Consider the following 22,973-nt stretch of genomic DNA (forward strand, 5'->3'; position numbering starts at 1 on the left):
TTCTTTGCTATGTCCCAACTAGGCCACCGTAACTTTCCTATAAAAATTGTATGCCCTTGTTTTGCCATTTGATTTAGTCAAACGCCCTCTATTTTGTACTGTCTTCATACCTTAAACCGTTCAAATATTTGGCAATTTTTGGGAAACCATTCGTTTGTCAATCTGACGTACACAGTTGTAATAAAATATTGGGTAAAAATAAATTCATGAGACATTTTGGAAGATTGTTTGTTTCTTTTCTATCGAGGTCGTGTGTATACCTTTCTAACACACAACTGCCATGCCTTCAGCCATGTACTCATAACTCCCCAGAAGACACCAATACACTAATACCGGGGATCTCCCTTTCGACTTGGCACTGACGTAACCAGAATTCCCTGTCTGACAAATGCTATTTAATGTTGATGAGAGACTTTGAGATCAAATAAACAATATTGTTTATTCCTTTCATCTAGATGCGCGTAACTTACGTGACGTAATATTTGAGCGGGGTTATCCATTAGTTTCCCTGACGAACATTTCAATTATTCTAACTTTATTAATTATTATAGGCAAGGGCTAATTACGCACAACAATTTATGGAGAAATCTCATCGTAGCTAGAGCCAGACTTTAGTAGTCTACATAACTTCGTGGCTATCATTCTGCTCAGAGCCCCCCCCCCCCATTTTTATAATTCACAAGTGGAACGAGGAGGGGGGGGGGGTAAAAAGGAGCCTTTGTGTATTGTTGATGAGACTGGTGGTACACTTCTAATGGGTTGGGAGTGCAGGAGGCCGGGTTGGGGCAGAAACGTTTGGTAGGTGCCATGGAGCCAACAACCACAGGATAGTGCAGCAATTTAATTTAATACTGTTATATAAAGCAGGCGGACTTGAAAGGATTCTGTCGTTAGGTAAGCCCTTTTTCGAACAACAATGCGTTGTCTTGAGTGTATTCATAGTAAACAGTACAAAGCAGAAACTGCTTCGTAGCTTAGCAACATTTACTTTTCGTTTTATATAATTGTACCTTTTCTGTTATTTTTTTCTTTCTATTCTTGATTTCTTCTTCAACAGACGGAGGAGTAACATTAACCTACATTAAGAGTACGAAATACGAACAGACCGGTGTTTGATGATTCGATGATTCTTTCGCAAGGATTGTGGAAAATGTTAAAATTACTCGAGAGAGTTAATACACAACGCAGGTATTATACGGGTGCGCAGAATGAGGAAGATGTGCGTTATCAGGGACGTAGCCAGGGGGGAGCAGGGGGAGCGACCGCTCCCCCCCTTTCAGTGTCGATTTTTTTTTTTTTTTTTAAACTGTTGTTTTTTAGCATGGTATTTTGTCAGTGCTCTTTTGATCTTGAATACTCGTCAGCTCCGTTAACTCGATTATAATCGTAGTAACATTCACGCCTACTGATTCAACTACTAACTTAGTTTGGCAGATGCAATTAGCTAAATTTAGCCTATAGCCTATTACAAGCCTACAGTTGGCCACTGCGTAATAAAATACATATTGCCTACCTAACCGCACTCTATGGAATGTCACGAACCGTATGCACAACAACGTCGACAACGTTCGTTCTCATCCTTTCTATGATTCGTCCTAAGTTGTGCACGAACAGCATGTTATGAAGCTAAGCTATAGCAATCGTGATACGCACTTCCTTTAAATAATTATTACACTGCTAACGATAACGATATTTGTTTTTAGGCCACTGCATATCTGGCTATATTACAAAATATGAAAGTTTATATTGTCCATCAGTTAAGTTCGTCAAATGTATTAAAGTCCAGACATTGGACAATAAACAAGAATCATCCTACTGGAAAAATTGTAAAAGAACACTATGTTTGTCTTTCTGATATATTATGTAAAGAACATGTAAAAGAATTCAAACAGGAAACAAAATCTGCTGATAATATGATATCCGTGATCAGGGGCGTAGCCAGTATGTAGCACTGTAGGCCCGGGCCTACACACTTTTTTTGGCCAAGTTATCTTTTTTAAAAACACCCATATTTCAAATCCATAAGCTTGCTGGACGAGTTTAAGAGTCCAGACAGGAATAACTATTGAAATGAACATAGCAAGAATATGGCTAAATTAGGTGACCTAGTCTTCTAATTTAGGCTGCCATTTCTATCGCGTGCCGTTTCATTCAACACTCTACCCGCCGAAAAAGTCTAGAATCCGATCTTGTCAGTTTTTTTAACATCTAGTTAAGAACCCGTTTACGCAGATAATATTTCAGTTGAGAAAACAGTTGAGAAATTTGCATCAGATGGCAATCGTCGGATAGCTCTCGCCTTCTCTAATATTAGGCTAACTTAAACATTTACAGTTGTATCAAAGACAATTACTGGCTATAGTTGTATCAAAGACATTTCTGGCCTATCTATATATGTATCTACAAGTATCAGCAGTTGAAAAGTAAGACTACTCTGTACATGTACTTTGCTAATTTTAAATACCGAACATTATGTAGTATTGAATTACGTACTATTTTAACTCGTTTGTTTTTTGGTTTAAAAGTGATATTGAATGAGGTGTCTCAAGTTAGCAAGAGGCCATGGAACCAGAATGAACACTCGGGAAGGGCCGTTTCCGGCCATCTGGGGGGTTTGTAAAACCAAAAATTTTCTTGTACGCTCCGCGCCAACCGATGGTGGCGCTCCGCTCAGATAGTCGTGCCTACAATTTTGAAAATCCATATCAGTCGCAAAAAGTGCTCCCCCCCTTTCAAATTCCTGGCTACGTCGCTGTGCGTTATACTTAAAACATTGTAACGAGATGCCTCTCCGAGCCTATGCGCTAGTACATCACATATGTGGAATATTTCGACAATTAATAATATTAGTTATTATTCTCATCTGGTGATTCTGCGGTCTCCCCTTACTTTTACCCTTGTTGTTAATCCTTCTTTTGTTTTCTGTGATAGTCTATCTGTCACGTGCCATATTTAATCGCGATACTGACCATCACAAGGCGATCAGGCTCAACCCCGACGAACGTGCTTTGTTAAATTAAGTTGGTAGTAGCGGTATCGTCCAGTGTTTGATTTTTCTCAACGCGCCGGTTGTGCTTCACAGACTACAAGATAAGTTAGAGGGCGTCGTGACTGGAAGGCCATTTGGAAGTATGTTGGACAATTTGACGAGACGTTTGATTCTCGACGAACAACCACTCTGGCGCGAAGTAGATAATTTTGACATATCTAAACATGTACGCGAGATTAAAGAATGTTTCGATTCAATCGAACAAGTGGAGGGATTTGTCGATCAATGCTCCAGTGAAGCGTTAAACCTAGCTAATCCTTTATGGGAAATTAAATCGTGTTCTTTCAAACAGGAAGGCTTTCTGTTACTGAGATTTCACCCATGTGTTATCAGTGGGAAAAGAGCTATGTATCTATGGTGCAGTAGCCTAGCTGATACATCTTGCGAATACTCTTCACCACATCGTTTCCCCGGAAACCAGACGTGAAAAAGCGCCCTCAGTTATATCGTTAAATTTCCATTCTATTTGCTGAAATCATGGAAATATCAAACCAAGACAAAACAGTGTCGAGATGCTTTTTTCTCGAAGGATCGGAATTTCAATAACATTTGTAAGGGTAGGAAGAGACACGCATGGTCAGGTAAGATACACTTGCCTTCACTTCTTCACACAGCAGCTGTTCTAAGGACGACTTTAAGTGCCGTTTCGCTAAGTGCTTTAGCTAGCAGTATACGGTTACTACCGAATAATTTCAATGACGTTGATATGTTTCCAGTCAAATTGCTTTATGATTTCAACAACGCTTCCACTTCGTCAAGAGGTTTTCCACCATCGTACCGCGAGGCAAATATAAGCGCACCATGCAAAATTGAGGGCGCTGTTCCATGTTTATGGACTATTCGTCAAACTGTTACGTCACTTAAAGGCAACATATTCCCTTATTTGACATCGCTTACATTGAGAGTTTTGAAGGTTTTTTCAGCTCACAAACTTCCTTTCAAGTTTTTGTCGTGGCTCATGATGAAGAGGGCGCTATGTCTTTTTACCAGTCTTTCCGGTTCTACTGCTACATTATACATCTGTGGGAGGAGAGTTCAGAATTTATGTATGTGGTACCCAGTTACACCTGATGTCATATTATCTTCGTCATTGATGACGTATTCTGACGAATGTCGTATTTGCGTGGAATTGTGGGAAGATTGTGGTATCGATCCGCATGAACTAGTCAAAGAGTGTCAGCGACAGGTAAATTGATAAGTTTGGTATCATTTTGTAGACCACACTTCATCAGAACTAAGTAACGTATTGCCTATAAGGATATTAAGGAGCCAACGTCAGAGATAATTTGTAGGCAATTTGAGATGCGTAAGTCCATGTTCAGCCCAGTGGCTTAAATGTATGGTAGAAGTAGTGTGGTGTCAACACATCAGGCATGTAAGTCAGGAGTTATATGTTGTTGTCGTGGGGAGGGGGGGGGGGCAGGGTCGTCCTTTAATTCGTGATGGTTTTGTTCAAATGGTTGTGGCACAAATTGGGCGGGGAGGGTGGTGGGCGCATTGTCTGCACGGGCCTGCGTCACATTAATTATCGATGGTAAGCGTATCATTAAGTCTGGTGTAACTGGTATTAATCTTATTAGTGCATGGGTAGAGGACGTGAAGAAATGATATGTGAAAGCGAGGAAGGGGGGGGGGTAGCTAGGGGTAACCCTTCCATAGACTTCGATGATGACGATGACGATAAATATTACGTAGAGGGTGGTGATGCCGATGGCGTTAATGATGAATTGAACATTAGCAAAGACGATAACAATGAATAGGTTAATTGCGTCGTAAAAGAGCAGGGCAGATCCATTGAGGAGATCCGCCTCCCTCCCCACACCCTTCAATGGGAAAGATTGTACCAAGACGGAATTAGCTATATATAATTTTATCGCAAAAAGTCCAGAGTGGAGTAGACAATTAGCCTGCTTCGCGCGGATGAATTTCGAACATTTTACCGATGTTTTCTTATGTACCGCTATTTCGGTATAGTAAATGCAGTATTTACCGTTCACCCCCCCACGCCCCCACCGACCCCTCCCTGCCACTTCTAAGGAATCTTGGATCCATCATTGAAGAGGTACGAGTATAATATTAACTCAGATTTACTATTGGTGTTCTTTTTTTCTTATTTTTAATCAGATTGAGATTCTGATGGAACTGATGAAGAACAGGCAGATACCTAAAAGAAGGAGATCTGTGTTTTACGATGATGTGGACTTAGATGACCTTGATCTGGTAAATAAGTTGACCAATTTAGATGGAATTACAGAAATTGATCTTAAGATGATAGGCGTTGAGCGTTGTGTATGTTAGACTCTTAGTGATTTTAGAAAGCTCGTTGGTGGGGGATTGTGTGGGGGATTGTGTGGGGGATTGGGTGGGGGATTGGGTGGGGGATTGGGTGGGGGATTGGGTGGGGGGTGTGGATGAGAAAGTGGTGAGGTAGGGTAGGGGATTGTGTGGGGGAGGAGATGAGATGGGGTGGGGGTAGGGTTTGGGTTTCTTGATTATGCATCTGTATATACAGAACGCTAAAAGCCGCATTAATTGCTACCCTGCTATATTTTCTACAAGTGAAAAAGAAGTAAAGTTACTATGATACGCATATACAAACAGAAATGTTCAAAACAATACAATCGCAGATATTATGTTAGAAACATTGATTTTGCTTCTGAATAATCTCACATCATTTAAAAAAAAAAAAATTTCTTTGACAGAACTGTGGAGATGAAGTCCAGGACGATACCGCATCTGCCCACGTTACTAAACACATGACCAAGTTATTCATTGAAAGGTCCAAAGTGGACTCGATGGCAAACGGCACTGGAGGAAATTTTATCCAGGCCACGGCGGCAAGTGAAAACGAAGTAGACGACGGTATTGATCATTACCAATTACAAGACATTCCGTCTGTATCTAAAGAGGCATACCTCAGAGATATTGACGAATTACCTCACAGACTTTCAAAAGATGGGCAATCCACCCATCCTCCTACATCAGACTTTGAAGTTGGAATAGAAATATCTCCACCTGTAGAGAGGAGAAATTCAGCAGCTTTATTATAAGTACGTTTTTCAGTTATAGTTTTAAATTCACAAATTTGAGTGTGTGATTCAGGATGGTGTGTTTTTTTTGGGGGGGGGGGAGTGGGGAGGGAGGGGGTAGCAGAGAGGGTGAAGAAATCATCTCTGGATGATATTCTGTAAACAGTAATATTTTATTGTGCCTAAGTGTTAAAAGGTAAGTTTGCGCGACTTGTAAACCATGACACCAAATTGGAATTCTTATTTTTTTTTACCTTTTTTATTGGTTTGTAATTTGAAGAATAGCTATGCGGTACATTTAACACTTTGTTCATGATCCCCTAGATTTGACATCAGAGATCTATATATGTATCAAATTATACATATATATACATATATATATATATATATATATATATATATATATATATATATATATATATATATATATATATATATATATATATATATATATATATATATATATATATATATATATATATATATATATATATATTGCCTTTACAACCATGCCGACATCTTCTCTATAAAACAGTTTCAATTCCTGCTACTGCTTGTCACTTTCGGTGATCATGCACTGAAGAAGAGCTAGTTTTGCTCGAAAGCTCTGCAAAAACCAAACATTGGCTGTTTTACTTCCAATCACTTACCTAATTCAATTATTGTATCTCACTCGAGATCCAGCCTTTCTCTAAATGCAGCATAGTTGTTTAACAGTTTTTCCGTTATTCCTATATATATATATATATATATATATATATATATATATATATATATATATATAAATGGCGTTTCTTACAGTACTGTTGAACTTTTACAGCAAACTTAAACTTATAAAAGAATGTTTCCCTGTCTAGTTGTACATTTCTTCTTGAGCAATCAGAAATATAAATCTTCATATGTAATATCAGAAAATTATATGGACTATATTCCTGACATAGTAAACCAAAGAAAATATCTTCTTTCGAAAAGAAAAACTGCTTGTTCAATAGTCGTCTCTCAATATCTAAAATAAAATAGGAGACCAGGCTACATTCCCAAAAGAGGTGTTCAATAGTCTCCTCATGTAACTTACAAAAAGAACAATTTGGCGAGTCTACAATATTCATATTAAAAAGCAATTTCTTAGTAGGGATAATTCTATGCAAAAATTTGAACTGAAAATATTGCAAACGTGCTTCAGTAATACTCTTGTATGGCATCCTAAACAACATCGCCCACTGCTCAGATTCAAAAGAATAAACAGTGTTCCACTTATCAAGTGAGGTGGGCAAAGAGGTTACCCCTTTTAGAAAAACCGGATTAAGTATGTGGGAAACGGAATAATTACCCATAATTTTCTCAAGTAAGAGTTCACTGACAGTAGGGTTATTATCGGTATCCTGTAAGCCGATTTTCTAATGACGAGGAATCGCTTTCATTAAACCCCAGTAGTGAATAAACGCAAAATTACCAATATTGTAGGTCCTAACAAAAGTAAGGAAATCAAGAGGTCTATTATTAACATAAAAAAAGTCGGCAATTTTCATAATCCCCTTTTTGAACAGAATATCGTAAAAAATGGTCTTACTGTTAATTTTTACACTGGAATTATTCCAGATATACTCATTTCCAAAATATTATTAGGTGGGGCATAAGATGAATTTTCATTTATATGATGACTTAAAAAAAACAGCTTCATTCTAGATTAATTATTGTGTAACAACAAAATAAAATTTGACATTGTATGTTTCTGTATATATATATTGTCGAAGAAATAAACAGGAGGAAACAAAATATATGTAAATACATTATCCGATGCAAATATAGAGGTTTCTAGTGCAAGAATAATAAATTTGTTTTGATAACGAATCGATCTCTGAAACGAGGTGTCCTTTTACCCTGACCATTGTTACTAACGATTTTCTCTATTATATATATATATATATATATATATATATATATATATGGTCAATTCCATGGTGACTCGCGTGACATTTTTACTCAAATTCCTCTCTATTTGATATCATTTAACAAATAAAGAAATTACCTGGGAGAAAAGCATTAATGTAGCAGTGAATGTACGCCTTAATGCTTACAACAGTAGAGAAAAAATATTCCTACCTCAAGTATTGGGGGTGAAATTGGCGAAAAACTAAACGTGACTCGCGTGACAGTTACTATTAGCAAAAATCAGAATGCACACACAAATGTTCGATTTCTTATGTCTTATTAAAATTTTTCCAATCACTTTTTATAATCATACCGAAGTTGAAAAATACCTCTACCTCAATTGCTATGCAACTTTGAAAAAAAGTTGTAACGCATGAAAATAACGATGAAGATGTATTGTGACTCGCGTGACAAGAAAACGTGACTCGCGTGACAAGTTCACTTTTCGGATAGTTCTAGACCAAATGCAGTAGTGAATTGAAGGTACAGATCTTGCATAGTGAAATATAATATTCATTGGTCTGGAAAGTGTCCAAAAGGTACTTCCCTTGGGAATGTACAGATGATATTAATGTCCCTGAGTTACCTTCATGACTGCAGACAGTAGGTAATATACTGTACGGGTAGTACAGTTGTTCAGGCAATTTATTTTGTCAATTAATATTTATAACAATATTTAGTCTGTTGAAGTCACTCATTTGAAAGTTATAGAAGAAACAGATCTATCAAAATGTGATTCAAATTACCATTCTCATTTGTCATATTTGAATAAGCCAAAAGTGTAATATTTGAGAAGATACATTCGCTCATAGGATTTTGGGAATGATTGAGCAGTTAAGACCTTAAGGTTGTCAAGTCATAGCACATGGCATTGCCAGATACAAATATAGAGTATGTTTTAGTATAATACTAAAAAGTCAATGACATGTGCTAACTTTCCAAATGTGGTAATAAAATAGGCATTATATTGCGAATAAATATTCATGATTTTAAATTCTGATATTTCAAATGAAATTATGATGATTAGTTGCATTATGTGTGCCCATATTATTCAAGTTGCCTAATTAAAGGGGAATGGTATCTTTAATCAGTGATTCATTCATCAAACTAGATAACATCCCTGTAATTTTCACACAGTAAATAGGTAGAAACACTATCTTGATTTGACGTGACTCGCGTGACGTGACTCGCGTGACATTCGTAAAGGGTGATTTTCTGCAAAATTTGAATATCTTCTGAAAAGGAAAATTCAGTAATCCTTTTTGGTATCTATGTGAAGACTTGATATTCATTATTTTGGAGTAATACTATTGTGCAGGCAAGGAGAAAAAAAACAAAAACAGTAAATTTTGTGACTCCGTAACAGTAAATCGAGGGTGTTTACTGTTTTCTATTTACCACTGTTGTCTAATGCCTTGATATCAAAATAAAATTGAAGCTATTAAGTGAGCACTATGCTATAGCAAATATAATTAGTCCAACACACAGTAAATAGGTAGAAACACTATCTTGAATTGACGTGACTCGCGTGACGTGACTCGCGTGACATTCATAAAGGGTGATTTTCTGCAAAATTTGAATATCTTCTGGAAAGGAAAATTCAGTAATCCCTTTGGTATCTATGTGAAGGCTTGATATTCATTATTTGGAGAAAAAATATTGTGCAGGCAAGGAGAAAAAAAAACAAAAACAGTAAATTTTGTGACTCGCGTGACAGTAAATCGAGGGTGTTTTCAATTCACCACTATTGTCTAATGCCTTGATGTAGAAAAAAAATTGAAGCTAATAAGTGAGCACTATGCTATAGCAAATATAATTAGTCCAAAAAACTGATGATACCTATGATTACTATGTACAAATCTGCACAAAATGAAATTTCACTGTTTTTTCCATAATTTAGTTTCTACGGGAACCATTTGTTATTACCGACCCCATAATCAAACAAATGAGGTTTTGGGGGTGAAAAAAATATTTTTAGTAACTACAAGTATTCTATTTATTGGAAACTTATACAATTTTAATGTACAACGATTTTAAATTTTTTGGTATGATGTTGACCTTATCATGGAATTGACCATATATATATATATATATATATATATATATATATATATATATATATATATATATATATATATATATATATATATATATATATATATATATATATATATATATATATATATATATATATATATATATATATATATATATATATATATATATATATATATATATATATATATATATATATATATATATATATATATATATATATATATATATATATATATATATATATATATATATATATATATATATATATATATATATATATATATATATATATATATATATATATATATATATATATATATATATATATATATATATATATATATATATATATATATATATATATATATATAACCACGGATGGCGGGGGAAATTACCAGATGTAGGGTCCTTCGCCTCGAACTCACAAGTTGTAAATGCGGATGCAAGAGTGTTCTTGCGTTGAAACAACGGCTGACAATTTATTACAAACTCTACAAAATGATAAATATACATATGAAGAAATCATGATACATGACAATATACATGGCTTAATGACCTAAATAAATCTCTGGGAAAACCTGTACTCAATACTACGAAATATCAATAACATTTCAACACAAATACAATTAAAGAATGAATACCCGCAATACTGTACAAAATGTATAATGAACATAATGAAATAATCTGAACTTAGAATTAATACAATACGTTTGCCAACAGGCGAGGACTTCTAACACCTCAATAATAGTCAGGACAACCCATGCCAGCTGCAACCATTATAGGAATTTCCACCTAACTGTTCATAGACAGTAGGAATTTTCACCTCCTGAACCCACAAACTCTCAAGAGTCTTGTCGCTCTATAGCTATCCAAAATGGCAAAGATTCAAGGACAATGTCTGAGACATAAACAACAGTAAACAAATAATGTTCAGAATACAAAAATACTCTTTAAACAGCGAGCAGTACTCGACAGGTACAATATTCAATAATCAGTACAATACAATACAGTACAATATAATAGTACGCAATAGCACCCATGTGCTTAACGATAAACAAGACACGCTACGAACCCGTAGGACCAAGGTCTAAAAATATAACCTAACATATGTACTTTGTACAGTAAAGCACAGCCTAGCCAAAGGGCAACACTTAAAACTACAATTCAATTAATTAACAATAGGGTACGTACAGCATTTATAAACAATATTTATGACTTAATCTCTTACTTAACTGAGTACAGATCGCTCGCGGAAAAGAAGAAGACTCTACGCTCGCGGCGCGTAAGATCGCGGACATCAAGAAACTCCATTAACGCCAGCTCGCTGTATGTTGGTAGGACCGCCATCTTGGATACCAATGGGCAATGGCTTCGAGCCTGAAGCCGAAAACCAGAAAAACTTGAGGCATCCTGCCTCTAAGAAGGGGGACATCTCCTCACTGACTCCAGATATGAGTAACTCTGGGCTATTTACGACCAGATTGTTAGTTGTGTGTTCCCAAGCCACGTGTTTATGTTATATACTAGTATCGTTAGAAATATACATGAGTTCGTTAGATCATTCCCTCGGAGAAACGTCGTTACTGTGTCACTTCTTAATCCATGAAAATCACCGCACTTTTGGTGCAACGATGACAGATCCAACAGAGATTAATAAAATTATGAAATACTAAGGGGTTTACCAGGCGAACCCCGGAGCTCTGCAGAGACGCTGTTGGCCATTATCACAGCGTGTACAGAACCAACAAAACACATATGCAAAAGCTATGTGCACAAACTAACGCTACAAACTGAACACATAAATATTCAAAGGGTGCAAACAACAAAATTTCACTTCACTCAATATATGTATGTATGTATATATATATATATATATATATATATATATATACATATATATATATATATATATATATATATATATATATATATATATATATATATATATATATAAAACCCCCACCGCCTCTGCCCCTTCTCCCCTCGACTTCTCCTCTTATACCCCCCCCCCCAGCTCTTTCAAATTAACAAGGGTTCATGCATATGATGTGAAGTACAAGAACGATTGTTACTTGGTAGCAGATCAGCTCCATTTCTTTTCTTTCTTCCTGTTGTTTACTATGCTGGATCTGTTGCTCTTAATGTTGTAGAAGTGAGATGCCTGTACAAACATCTCACTTCGACCGCTATCATTTTGGGTTTGGTTCGATACTTGTTCCAATTTTAATCACACAAGTGAAAATAAACTTATAATATGCTCATGGATCAGGCGTGTGCTCTTGGGTGAAGTTGGAAGATGTCCCCTTACCCCCCCCCCCCATCACCCCCTGCAATCCCCATTAATGCAATGACAAGGTTGCACAATCTACATAGACATGACAAAATAATAATCAATGGTCAACTATGCACATTATAGAACTGTACAGTGAGATTTGGATTCATGTGACTCTTTGCTACAACCAAATTTCTTTGCTGGCTCTCGGAGAAAACTTGTGAGAGACTAGACGAATGGAAGCGTCGGGGAGGAGATGAATGGAGTTGAGGTGGAAGATGGAAAGGACGGGAGAGAGGGTTGAGGGGGTAAACCGAGGAGGAGAAAGGTTAAGTGAGTGAAGGGTGGGGGGGGGGACTGGAAAAGACTACAGCTGAGGGTAGTCTATTATCAACGCCTCCCTTATGCCACCTCTCCCCCCAACTGGAGACTCCATCTCTCTTGGTATGAAATAGATTGAAGACTGAGGTTTTTTAATAAGAAAGTTGGGAATTATTTCATTTAAACTATGAATAGCAACACAGAGCGAAACAAAAGACAGAATCATTTAGAGGGTAGATTGTTTTAATCAAGCTTTAAACAGGAAGTATTCCCAACACCTTTAGTGGTAGCGGCACCAATTAATTAGAAAGGGACATTCAATGATGTCACACTGGTGTGTGATACCTGTCAAATTAGCAATGCAAGAATCGCACGTCGAGCATTGCACCCTAGCAAAATGAAACATGAAATATTGAAGATGCACATTGAGTAAGCCTACAACGTCTGTATGACGTCACAATAGACACTGTGTAACGCCACTATTTATGCCACACAGCTTACAAACGAATTTTACATATGAAAGGTTTTTCAAGCAAACACGGCTGGTAATTCCATGTGCCGACATCTTCGTTATGGGCGCCTTTCCACATTACCCCGCATAAATCTTCACCCCAGCCAAAGTTTGGCTTAGCATTATCCAAGTTATTATACGTGATTGGTGCTCCTTCAATCCACTCATTGCCTAGTCTAAAGCTCATTTTTGAAAAGCCAATCCAGTAATCCTGAAAAATAAAAGAGAAAGAAAAATAGCGATTACATCAGTAACTTTCAATAACTTCTGTAACCATGACAACATACTAAATATTGTTCAACATTCACAAGAAAGATTTCAGCAACCTCTAAGAAAGGTTTAAGCATATCAAGAAAGTGTTGCACATCTTGAATTGACTTTGAATCTCTGTTTACATGGTACTCTTAAAGGTAATCAGTGTTGTTTTTGATATATGCTAGAAAGTCCGATAATGGTCACCAAGGCTCATATTTCATCAAGCTAACAACATGTATACCGCCACCAACCGACCTACTAAAACACCTAATCGCATATTCAAATAATTCTCAATGGCCGAGAACGCGTCTACCGAATAAAAACCCTCAAGAAAGCACGTTCGAAAATTTCAAGCGAGCTAAGCTTGCTAGATAATCGTTTGGACCAATACTGGTATCGGCGGCAACAACATTTTGATTTTTTGAAAGCAAAAAAGGTGATAGAGGCCTAATTTTTCGATCCAAGCGAAAATTTACTACCGAAATATTTAACAGAGGGGAATGGACATACAGCTCTTGATCAACATCTCAGACAGGGCGGGGGGGGGGGGGGAGGGGGAGAGTGTGACAGGGTGTGCAATGGACAAAGATACGAGGAAGACTAAAATCAAGCTTGTCCTATTCTGTATCTTTGTCTTCAAAATAACATTTTGAGTTTGGTCGAGTAATTTTTTGTTTGTATTTCGACTTAAAAAAAGAATGGCTTTAAACAAGATTACAATAGTAATTATCAGCGGTTTTGTTTCAACAAATTGAAGCTAGTAAAAGAGTCATTAATGAATTTGATTCGATATTCTCCATTTCGTCGCCAAGTCACTGTGCATGTTTGTCCTATATGTACGTATAGCTATTAGGCTAGTCCGGTACTTTTTCTCCACTATTTAAAATGATATTCGCTTAATCGAAGAAAAATTTCAAATTGATGAAAAGACACCTCAATAATTTTTGCAATGAAAAGTGCTGAATCCAAACCATACCCACGAGAATTATTCCATATATATATATAAAAATTATGTATTCTTATTATATCCCAGTATTCACACAGCCAAGACCACTATCGATTCCAAAATAAATAATTCCTTGCTTCAGATCTATTTCCATTAAATATATTTTTCTTAAATTTGTTATATTTGAAATACTCCTTCCGTCCCCTTAGCCAGTGGCGGAGATAGGGGTATTGGTCAGAGAGGGCGAGAATGGTCTGTGGGGAGCTTTCGACACTGTCTAAGCCGAGGGCCACCGCAGCTTGGGGATGAGCGTACAGAATTTTTGAGTTAAGATACTCCCTGATCGCAGGAAATGACCCTTCCCGGGCCTTGTTAATTTGCAGATAAACGAAGAAGAAAAAGGTGTCATCGCCATTTTGTCAGAAAATTACACCAACAAAATATGACAAATTACAATAGGTATTTGAGAGCGCAATAAAAAAGTCAATAATCGAAAATAACTTAAAAGTGGTAAAAAGCTGAAAAGGGTACCAGCAGTCCATTTGAGTCCGTCAGGGAGGGGGGGGGGCATCCGCCGCCTCTGACTGTATGGACGCTCCGCCACTGCCCTTCGCCCTCCACCGCCCCAACCGTCGCTACTCTCCTTCTGACGGTAAACTCCCCCTTCGTTCTGACTTACCTGTCCCTGAGAGGGATCCACCGGTTCCCTTGAGGTTCTCCAGTAATCCAAAAGAAAGTTGTTTTCTTCATCAGAGACGATCGAGACCAGATTACTATTACACGGCCAGTCGCAATCTAGGCTTGCCGCAACCTGACAATAGCTAACCGCATCATACCAGTTGAATCTGTGTGGTTCATTGTACCACCTGGTCAAGATAATCATTAAAACGAACGATTATCAATTATAATAAAACAATTTCCTTCTCGCTCGCCAAGAAATGGAATGTTTATATAGTTGTCGATTTAAACGTGATTTAAAAGAGTTTTCCTATCCTTTCCGTTAACAACGATACCTTTCTCAGAAAGAGAGAAAATATTCTTTAATATAGAATATATTTCCTGATATTTTGATTTGCATCATTCTGTAGGATAGCGATATTTATTTTCCATAATTATCTTTAGTATGATTTAGTATATTTCATTATTTCAAATGACTTCAAATGATGGACAAGATTTAGGAATTTTACAATATCGCAAAATAGAAGAAAATATTAGAAAATAAGAAAACCAGATAAGAAAATATGATTATTACCTGTAGCAGTTACCGAGAGCGAAAGTCCATCCATGGGGACACTCTTGTCCCTGACAAGCACCCAACATCACCGAGACAAACACTGTTATCAGCAGAAGACCCATCTTGACTTAGATTCGATTTCTGTGTCCCATCTACGTTTGGAACATCCTAATTTATACCTTTTTGATACCAGCAATTTTTAATTCAACTGATCGCTTAAATGCGTGAGACTTTTCGCATATATATAAATGTTTATGTATATATTTATATATATATATATATGTAAATATATATATATATATATTTATTTATATATATATGCGAAAAGTCTCACGCATTTAAGCGATCAGTTGAATTAAAAATTGCTGGTATATATAATATATATAATTATATATATATAATTATATAAATATATAATTATATATATATAATTATATATGTATCTTTATATATATATTTTTTTTTCAAACGGTCAGTTTTATTAGAAATATGCTGGTATAAAAAAAATATATATATATATATCTATATATTTTTAATACCAGTTTTTAATTTTTTTAACACCATTTTTAATAAAACTGATCGTTTGAATGCGTTAGACTTTTCGCATATATATATATTTATAGATTTGATATTACAAAGTTCTCATTTGCTTCTACCATTATGATTGCTATAAAATATTTCCGCATAGATCAATTTGATTCTGAAGGATATGCAGGTCAGAAGATGAAGGACCTTTCTCCATATTGGAAAAGTTTGCTCTAGGGCATACCATGGACTCTATAATATTCGTCAGATCATAAAATTCCTGGATAAGGACTGTACTAAAACTCTTGTTAATGCTTTATTAATAAGTCATATTGACTAATGTAGTGTACTCATGATTGGTTAACCTGATTATAAGCTTCGAAGAGTTCATCAAATGGTACTTAAAGGAGCGGCTCGGTTGATTTATGCTCTTCCTGAATTTTGTCACATTACTTTTACTTTACAATCTCTTCATTTGCTACCTGTACAGCAACACATTGCATTTAAACTAATCTTTCAAGTATTTAAAATGTTTAAAAGGGTTTGCACCTATTGGGGTGGTGGGGGCTTTGGCATGGTACCCCTGACAAATACCCGGGGGCCGCCACCCCCCCCCCCCGCTCAGTACGTCACTGAGAATGAGAAATTAAAAAATCTGTGTTATAACGAATGTGATTGAGTAATCATTATTTTGAGCCATCAAAGGGACATAGAAAAACAAGTAAAATTTTGTATCACTTATGTAAAATACAAATACGTTGCTTCTTATCTCCCCTTCTTTAATCTCTACCGCTTCTCCCCTCGACTTCTTCTTCTTCATCATCTTCTTCTTATACCCCCACCCCCCCCTTAGTATTAACTTGCAGCTATACACAAGGGTTCATACATAGGATGTGAAATACAAGAACAATTGTTACTTGGTAGCAGATCAGCTTCATTTTCTATTCTTTTCCATTCTCTCTTTTCTTACTGTTCTTTCTTTTCTTTCCTCTTCATTTTTACATATTTATTTTCCTTTTGTTTACTATGCTGGATCTGTTGCTGTTAATGTTGTAAAAGTGAGATGCCTGTACAAACATCTCACTACGTCTGCTATCATTTTGGGTTTGGTTCGTTACTTGTTCCAATTTTAATCACACAAGTGAAAATAAACTTATAATATGCTCATGGATCAGGCGTGTGCTCTTGTGTGAAGTTGGAAGATGTCCCCATACCCCCCCCCCCCCATCACCCCCTGCAATCCACATTAATGCCATGACAAGGTTACACAATCTACATAGACATGTCAATATTAATAATCAATGGTCAACTATGCACATTATAGAACTGTACAGTGAGATTTGGATTCACGTGACTCTTTGCTACAACCAAATTTCATTGCTGGCTCTCGGAGAAAACTTGTGAGAGACTAGACGAATGGAAGCGTCGGGGAGGAGATGAATGGAGCTGAGGTGGAAGATGGGAAGGACGGGAGAGAGGGTTGAGGGAGGGTAAACGGAGGAGGAGACCGGTTAAGAGACTGAAGGGGGAAGGGGGGGGGGATTGGATAAGACTACAGCTGCTATTATCAACGCCTCCCTTATGCCACCTCTCCCCCAACTCGAGACTCCATCTCTCTTGGTATGAAATTGATTGAAGACTGAGGTTTTTTAATAAGAAAGTTAGGACTTATTTCATTTAAACTATGAATAGCAACACAGAGCGAAACAAAAGACAGAATCATTCAGAGGGTAGATTGTTTTAATCAAGCTTTAAACAGGAAGTATTCCCAACACCTTTAGTGGTAGCGGCACCAATTAATTAGAAAGGGACATTCAATGATGTCACACTGGTGTGTGATACCTGTCAAATTAGCAATGCAAGAATTGCACGTCAAGCGTTGCACCCTAGCAAAATGAAACATGAAATATTGAAGATGCACATTGAGTAAGCCTACAACGTCTGTATGACGTCACAATAGACACTGTGTGACGTCACTATTTATGCCACACAGCTTACAAACTATATTTACATATGTAAGGTTTTTTAAGGGTACAGGGCTGGTCATCCCACTTGCCGATATCTTCGTTATTGTAGCCTTCCCACATTACTCCACAGTACTGTACACCCGAGCCATCGTTTGGCTGACGATTATCCCAGTTATTATACGTGATTGGTGACCCATCACTCCACTCAAAGCTTAGGGTAAGGTCGATTTCTGAAAAGCCAATCCAGTAATGCTGAAAAATTAAAGAGAAAGAAAAAATAGCGATTACATCAGTAACTTTCAATAACTTCTGTAACCATGACAACATACTAAATATTGTTCAACATTCCCAAGAAAGATTTCAGCAACCTCTAAGAAAGTTTTTACCATATCAAGAAAGTGTTGCACATCTTGAATTGATTTTGAATCTCTGTTTGCATGGTACCCTTAAAGGTAGTCAGTGTTGTTTTTGATATATGCTAGAAAGTCCGATAATGGTCGCCAAGGCTCATATTGCAACAAGCTAACAACATGTATATACCGCCACCAACCGACCTACTAAAACACCTGATCGCATATTCAAATAATTCTCAATGGCCGAGAACACGTCTACCGAACAAAAACCCTCAAGAAAGCACGTTCGAAAATGTCAAGCAAGCTTAGCGTGCTAGATAATCGTTTGGACCAATACTGGTATCCGCGGCAACAACATCTTGATTTTTTTTTGAAAGCAAAAAAGGTGTTGGAGGCCTAATTTTTCGATCCAAGCGAAAACAGACTACGGAAATATTTAAAAGAGGGGAATGGACATACAGCGCTTGATCAACATCTCAGACAGGGCGGGGGGGGGGGGGGAGTGTGACGGGGTGTGCAATGGACAAAGATACGAGGAAGACTAAAATCAAGCTTGTCCTATTCTGTATTTTTGTCTTCAAAATAACATTTTGAGTTTGGTCGAGTAATTTTTTGTTTGTATTTCGACTTAAAAAAAGAATGGCTTTAAACAAGATAACAATAGTAATTATCAGCGGTTTTGTTTCAACAAATTGAAGCTAGTAAAAGAGTCATTAATGAATTTGATTCGATATTCTCCATTTAGTCACTGTTCATGTTTGTCCTGTATGTATGTATAGCTATTAGGCTAGTCCGGTACTTTTTCTCCACTATTTAAAATGAAATTCGCTTAAACGAAGAAAAATTTCAAATTGATGAAAAGACAACTCAATCAGTTTTGCAATGAAAAGTGCTGAATCCCAACCATAACCACGAGAATTATTCCATATTTTGTTTGGCGCTATATAAAAATTATGTATTATGATTTTACCCCAGTATTCACACAGTCAAGACCACTATCGATTCCAAAATAAATAATTCCTTGCTTCAGATCTATTTCCATTGAATATATTTTTCTTAAATCTGTTACCGGTATATTTTGAAATACTCCCTCTGACCCCTTCGCCCTCCACCACCCCACCCGTCGCTACTCTCCTTCTGACTGTAAACTCCCCCTTCGTTCTGACTTACCTGTCCCCCAGAAGGATCCCTTGAGGTTCTCCAGTAATCCAAAAGAAAGCTGTTTTCTTCATCAGAGACGATCGAGACCAGATTACTATTACACGGCCAGCCGCAATCTTGGCTTGCCTCAACTTGACAAAATTCCTGCGCATCATGCCAGTTGAGTCTCTCTGGTCCATTGTACCACCTGGTCAAGATAATCATTAAAACGAACGATTATCAATTATAATAAAACAATTTCCTTCTCGCTTGCCAAGAAATGGAATGTTTATATAGTTGTCGATTTAAACGTGATTTAAAAAGAGTTTTCCTATCCTTTCCGTTAACAACGATACCTTTCTCAGAAATAGAGAAAATATTCTTTAATATAGATATAATCCCTGATATTTTGATTTGCATCATTCTGTAGGATAGCGATATATATTTTCCATAATTATCTTAAGTATGATTAAGTATATTTCATTATTTCAAATGACTTCAAATGATGGACAAGATTCAGGAATTGAAAAATATCGCAAAATATAAGAAAATATTAGAAAATAAGAAAACCAGATAAGAAAATATGATTATTACCTGTAGCAGTTACCGAGAGCGAAAGTCCATGCACGGGGACACTGTTGTCCCTGACAAGCACCCAACATCACCGAGACAAACACTGTTATCAGCAGAAGACCCATCTTGACTTAGATTCGATTTCTGTGTCCCATCTACGTTTGGAAGATCCTCATTTATACCTTTTTGATACCAGCAATTTTTAATAAAACTGATCGTTTGAATGCGTTAGACTTTTCGCATAACTGCACACAGAACGAACATCTCGATTAAGGAACAAATAAAACCCTCACCTCCACTGGAAGTACAGATCCTGAGGCAGCAATTTTTTTTTTGAGGTGATATCACGCGAGCGGACGGAAAAATAAATCATGTTGGAATGGGTGAATAAGATATGACTCATAATTGACAAATAAAAAGTAAGTTTTAGAAAGTTTTAGGATTTTCGTATATATATATATATATATATATATATATATATATATATATATATATATATAGTTTCATCATGCAACTAAGCTACTGGCCGGCTGAAAATAATGTGAAAGGTTAGATGGAAACACGAGAGAAGTAAAGATTTGATATTACATAGTTCTTGCTTCTACCATTATGATGGCTATAAAAAATATTTCCGCATAGATGAATTTGATTCTGAAGGACATGCAGGTCACAAGAGGAAGGACGTTTTTCTCTTTTCGTCATTATAGTTTAATGTTAAGGAAGAAGGAAAAAATCTGTTCTAAACAGGGTCAGTTTGTGAACCGGACTGGGGTGGGAAGAGAGGGGACACAGAGTGTATATGTTCTATAACCTCATTGATTATAGACACCCTATAGATATACCTCCGCCACTGCTACTATACATACAGTTAGCACTAGCTAACCATCAGCCTAATGCTTTTTTACAATCAATCAATTAATTAAATCAATTAATGACATTTATAATGCGCATATATCATAAAAAGAAGCTGACACAGATGAGTATCACGGTGGCGATTCATAAATGTCTCACATTGATTGTTTTGTTTTTTATATACATTTCTGGCAATCAATTCCATATATTGTTTTTGTCACTAAAAGAAACACCTTGAGTAGGATTGGTCTCCGTAAGGCTAGGCTAGAAAGCGATTAATAACCTCGTTCGACTTTTTCACTAATTTAAGAGCAACGTCTATATCTCTTGTCCGAACTCTCCCTACCCCCCTCACCCCACCCCACTCCCATCTCATGTTTCCTGATATTCGAACCAAACAAAAAGGCCTAAATGGAATCTTTCTAGCAAAACATATTTGCTTTGGAGGTGTAAACTTCTAGAACATGAGCTCTAAGCCTAAAGAATGCATAGATGCAAACAATGCTGAGTACTACACACCATGTCTTGCAATCAGGGATCTTAGTTTGCCAAGCATTTCTTCTAAACTTAATGATCACCTTAGTGTCACGATACCCCCCCCCCCCACCTCTCCCAGCAGTTTCTTATAAACCTCTAATAAACTCCTTTTCATACTAAAAGCTTTATCCAACAATATGTCTGTTAAACAATTGATTGGTATCTAATGATGTGAGTATGCACATTAACTTCTTCAAGGCTCATATCAGGGTACCCGTCACTTGACGAAAAAACCTATTCACTTGAATCAAACTTTGCACGCAACTTGAAAGCACATTCATATAACAATGACCCCCATGTACTTTTTTCTTCTTCTCTTGCATGTGCACAAAAAGTAAAATTATGGTGGTATCATGAAAGAAAAAACATTCTTAACGAAAGACAATAAATAAGAGTAGGCAAGACAAAATATTTATAATACATGGTGCAATTGAAGAAAATTATACCAAGGAAGCCAGTATTTTACCCACTCTGCACCTTTCATATACTACTAATTAAAATATTCTTTTTTTACCCCGAAATATTCTTTCAAATACAATAGTAATTTATATTGCCTTGGGATTATCTTTTGTAACTTGCAATTGAAGATGTAACTTTTAATTCATGAGCGAAACTTTGCACCAAATAACACTATGGAGATATCTTTAACTATTATATTCACACCTGCATTATTAAGTAAAAATTTGTAAATTATTTCAAATCTTAGCCGAGTGAGCACAATCATAAAATAAATGTTCAATGGTTTCAGTATATTCTTGACAAAAATCACATTTATCAGAAGTGATAACTTTTATTAAATGCAAATACTTGTTAGTTGGAATAATCCTTTGCAACAGTCTATATTGAAACCATGTAAGTTTAACGTCACTCGAACACCGAAAAGGGACAAAACAATAAAAAGACCAACCCTTTTTACTGATATCAATAGTCTGGCACCACTTAATATACGATTTGTGCTCATAACCTGAAAACTCCAGCAATCTATTGTAAACTGCTTTAGAACAAAAAGAACCACTTGCATGTAGAGTATTTATATAACTATTATTAGGAAAAATAACCCTTAAAATTGTATCATTGGATAAACCCTTCCATTTTTCCTGAATAGAGCTGATAATACCATGATACTCCCAAAAATTGGTTGATATGTTAAACTCTTGAGTAAAATTATCAAAAGTATAAAAAGTACCATTACTAATCAAATCGCCAATGAAACGTATACCCTTGTCATACCAACGCTTGTAATATACTGGGCTATTGCCAACTTTAAATAAACTGCTATTCCAAATTGGCAATGTTAATATACGACCAAACGTAGAGATCTTAAGAGCAATACAATGTTTACAAAAATCTGCCATTTTCAATCCCCCATCGGGATATATCCTTGTCTTCGACTTATACGGTCTGGTTTATTTTTCCACA

General features: G+C 36.3%; 3 protein-coding genes and 1 long non-coding RNA gene across 4 annotated transcripts in view; 1 reads left to right on the forward strand and 3 right to left on the reverse strand.

The window, feature by feature from the left end:
• Positions 1-15,769, reverse strand: part of LOC139979224 (C-type lectin lectoxin-Thr1-like) — a 50,596-nt gene extending 34,827 nt beyond the window's left edge. Inside the window, exon 1 of the mRNA XM_071990045.1 lies at positions 15,626-15,769. Within this exon, the coding sequence (XP_071846146.1) occupies positions 15,626-15,729 (104 nt within the window). The 5' untranslated portion in view covers positions 15,730-15,769. The remainder of the gene's footprint in view (positions 1-15,625) is intronic.
• On the forward strand, positions 1,266-10,102 carry LOC139979094 (uncharacterized). The gene is made up of 3 exons (XM_071989797.1): positions 1,266-4,235; positions 5,174-5,269; positions 5,752-10,102. Exons 1-3 carry the CDS (start codon positions 3,756-3,758, stop codon positions 6,097-6,099), a joined length of 924 nt encoding a protein of 307 aa, XP_071845898.1. The 5' UTR covers positions 1,266-3,755; the 3' UTR covers positions 6,100-10,102.
• On the reverse strand, positions 12,887-15,608 carry LOC139979385 (uncharacterized). Its single transcript, XR_011797147.1, has 2 exons — positions 15,053-15,608; positions 12,887-13,383 (listed from the first exon to the last, which is right to left on the reverse strand). It is a non-coding gene; the product is annotated as an uncharacterized lncRNA (long non-coding RNA).
• Positions 15,770-17,854: 2,085 nt separating the features above from the next.
• On the reverse strand, positions 17,855-20,344 carry LOC139978876 (C-type lectin-like). Its single transcript, XM_071989459.1, has 3 exons — positions 20,187-20,344; positions 19,623-19,800; positions 17,855-18,351 (listed from the first exon to the last, which is right to left on the reverse strand). Exons 1-3 carry the CDS (start codon positions 20,288-20,290, stop codon positions 18,127-18,129), a joined length of 507 nt encoding a protein of 168 aa, XP_071845560.1. The 5' UTR covers positions 20,291-20,344; the 3' UTR covers positions 17,855-18,126.
• Between the last annotated feature and the right edge of the window lie 2,629 nt (positions 20,345-22,973).

This window comes from Apostichopus japonicus, chromosome 1 (genome assembly GCF_037975245.1).
Source record: "Apostichopus japonicus isolate 1M-3 chromosome 1, ASM3797524v1, whole genome shotgun sequence".
NCBI classification, from domain to species: Eukaryota; Metazoa; Echinodermata; class Holothuroidea; order Aspidochirotida; family Stichopodidae; genus Apostichopus; species Apostichopus japonicus.

What these genes read in the sequence shown, in the direction of transcription:
- LOC139979094 (XM_071989797.1), top strand. Translation starts at nt 3,756, where the DNA reads ATGTTTCCAGTCAAATTGCTTTATGATTTCAACAACGCTTCCACTTCG. An exon ending in TCAAAGAGTGTCAGCGACAG is followed by an intron (nt 4,236 to 5,173) that starts GTAAATTGATAA and finishes ATTTTTAATCAG; the next exon opens with ATTGAGATTCTGATGGAACT. An exon ending in ACTTAGATGACCTTGATCTG is followed by an intron (nt 5,270 to 5,751) that starts GTAAATAAGTTG and finishes TTTCTTTGACAG; the next exon opens with AACTGTGGAGATGAAGTCCA.
- LOC139978876 (XM_071989459.1), bottom strand. Translation starts at nt 20,290, where the DNA reads ATGGGTCTTCTGCTGATAACAGTGTTTGTCTCGGTGATGTTGGGTGCT. An exon ending in GCTCTCGGTAACTGCTACAG is followed by an intron (nt 19,801 to 20,186) that starts GTAATAATCATA and finishes TATCTTGACCAG; the next exon opens with GTGGTACAATGGACCAGAGA. An exon ending in GGGATCCTTCTGGGGGACAG is followed by an intron (nt 18,352 to 19,622) that starts GTAAGTCAGAAC and finishes TTAATTTTTCAG; the next exon opens with CATTACTGGATTGGCTTTTC.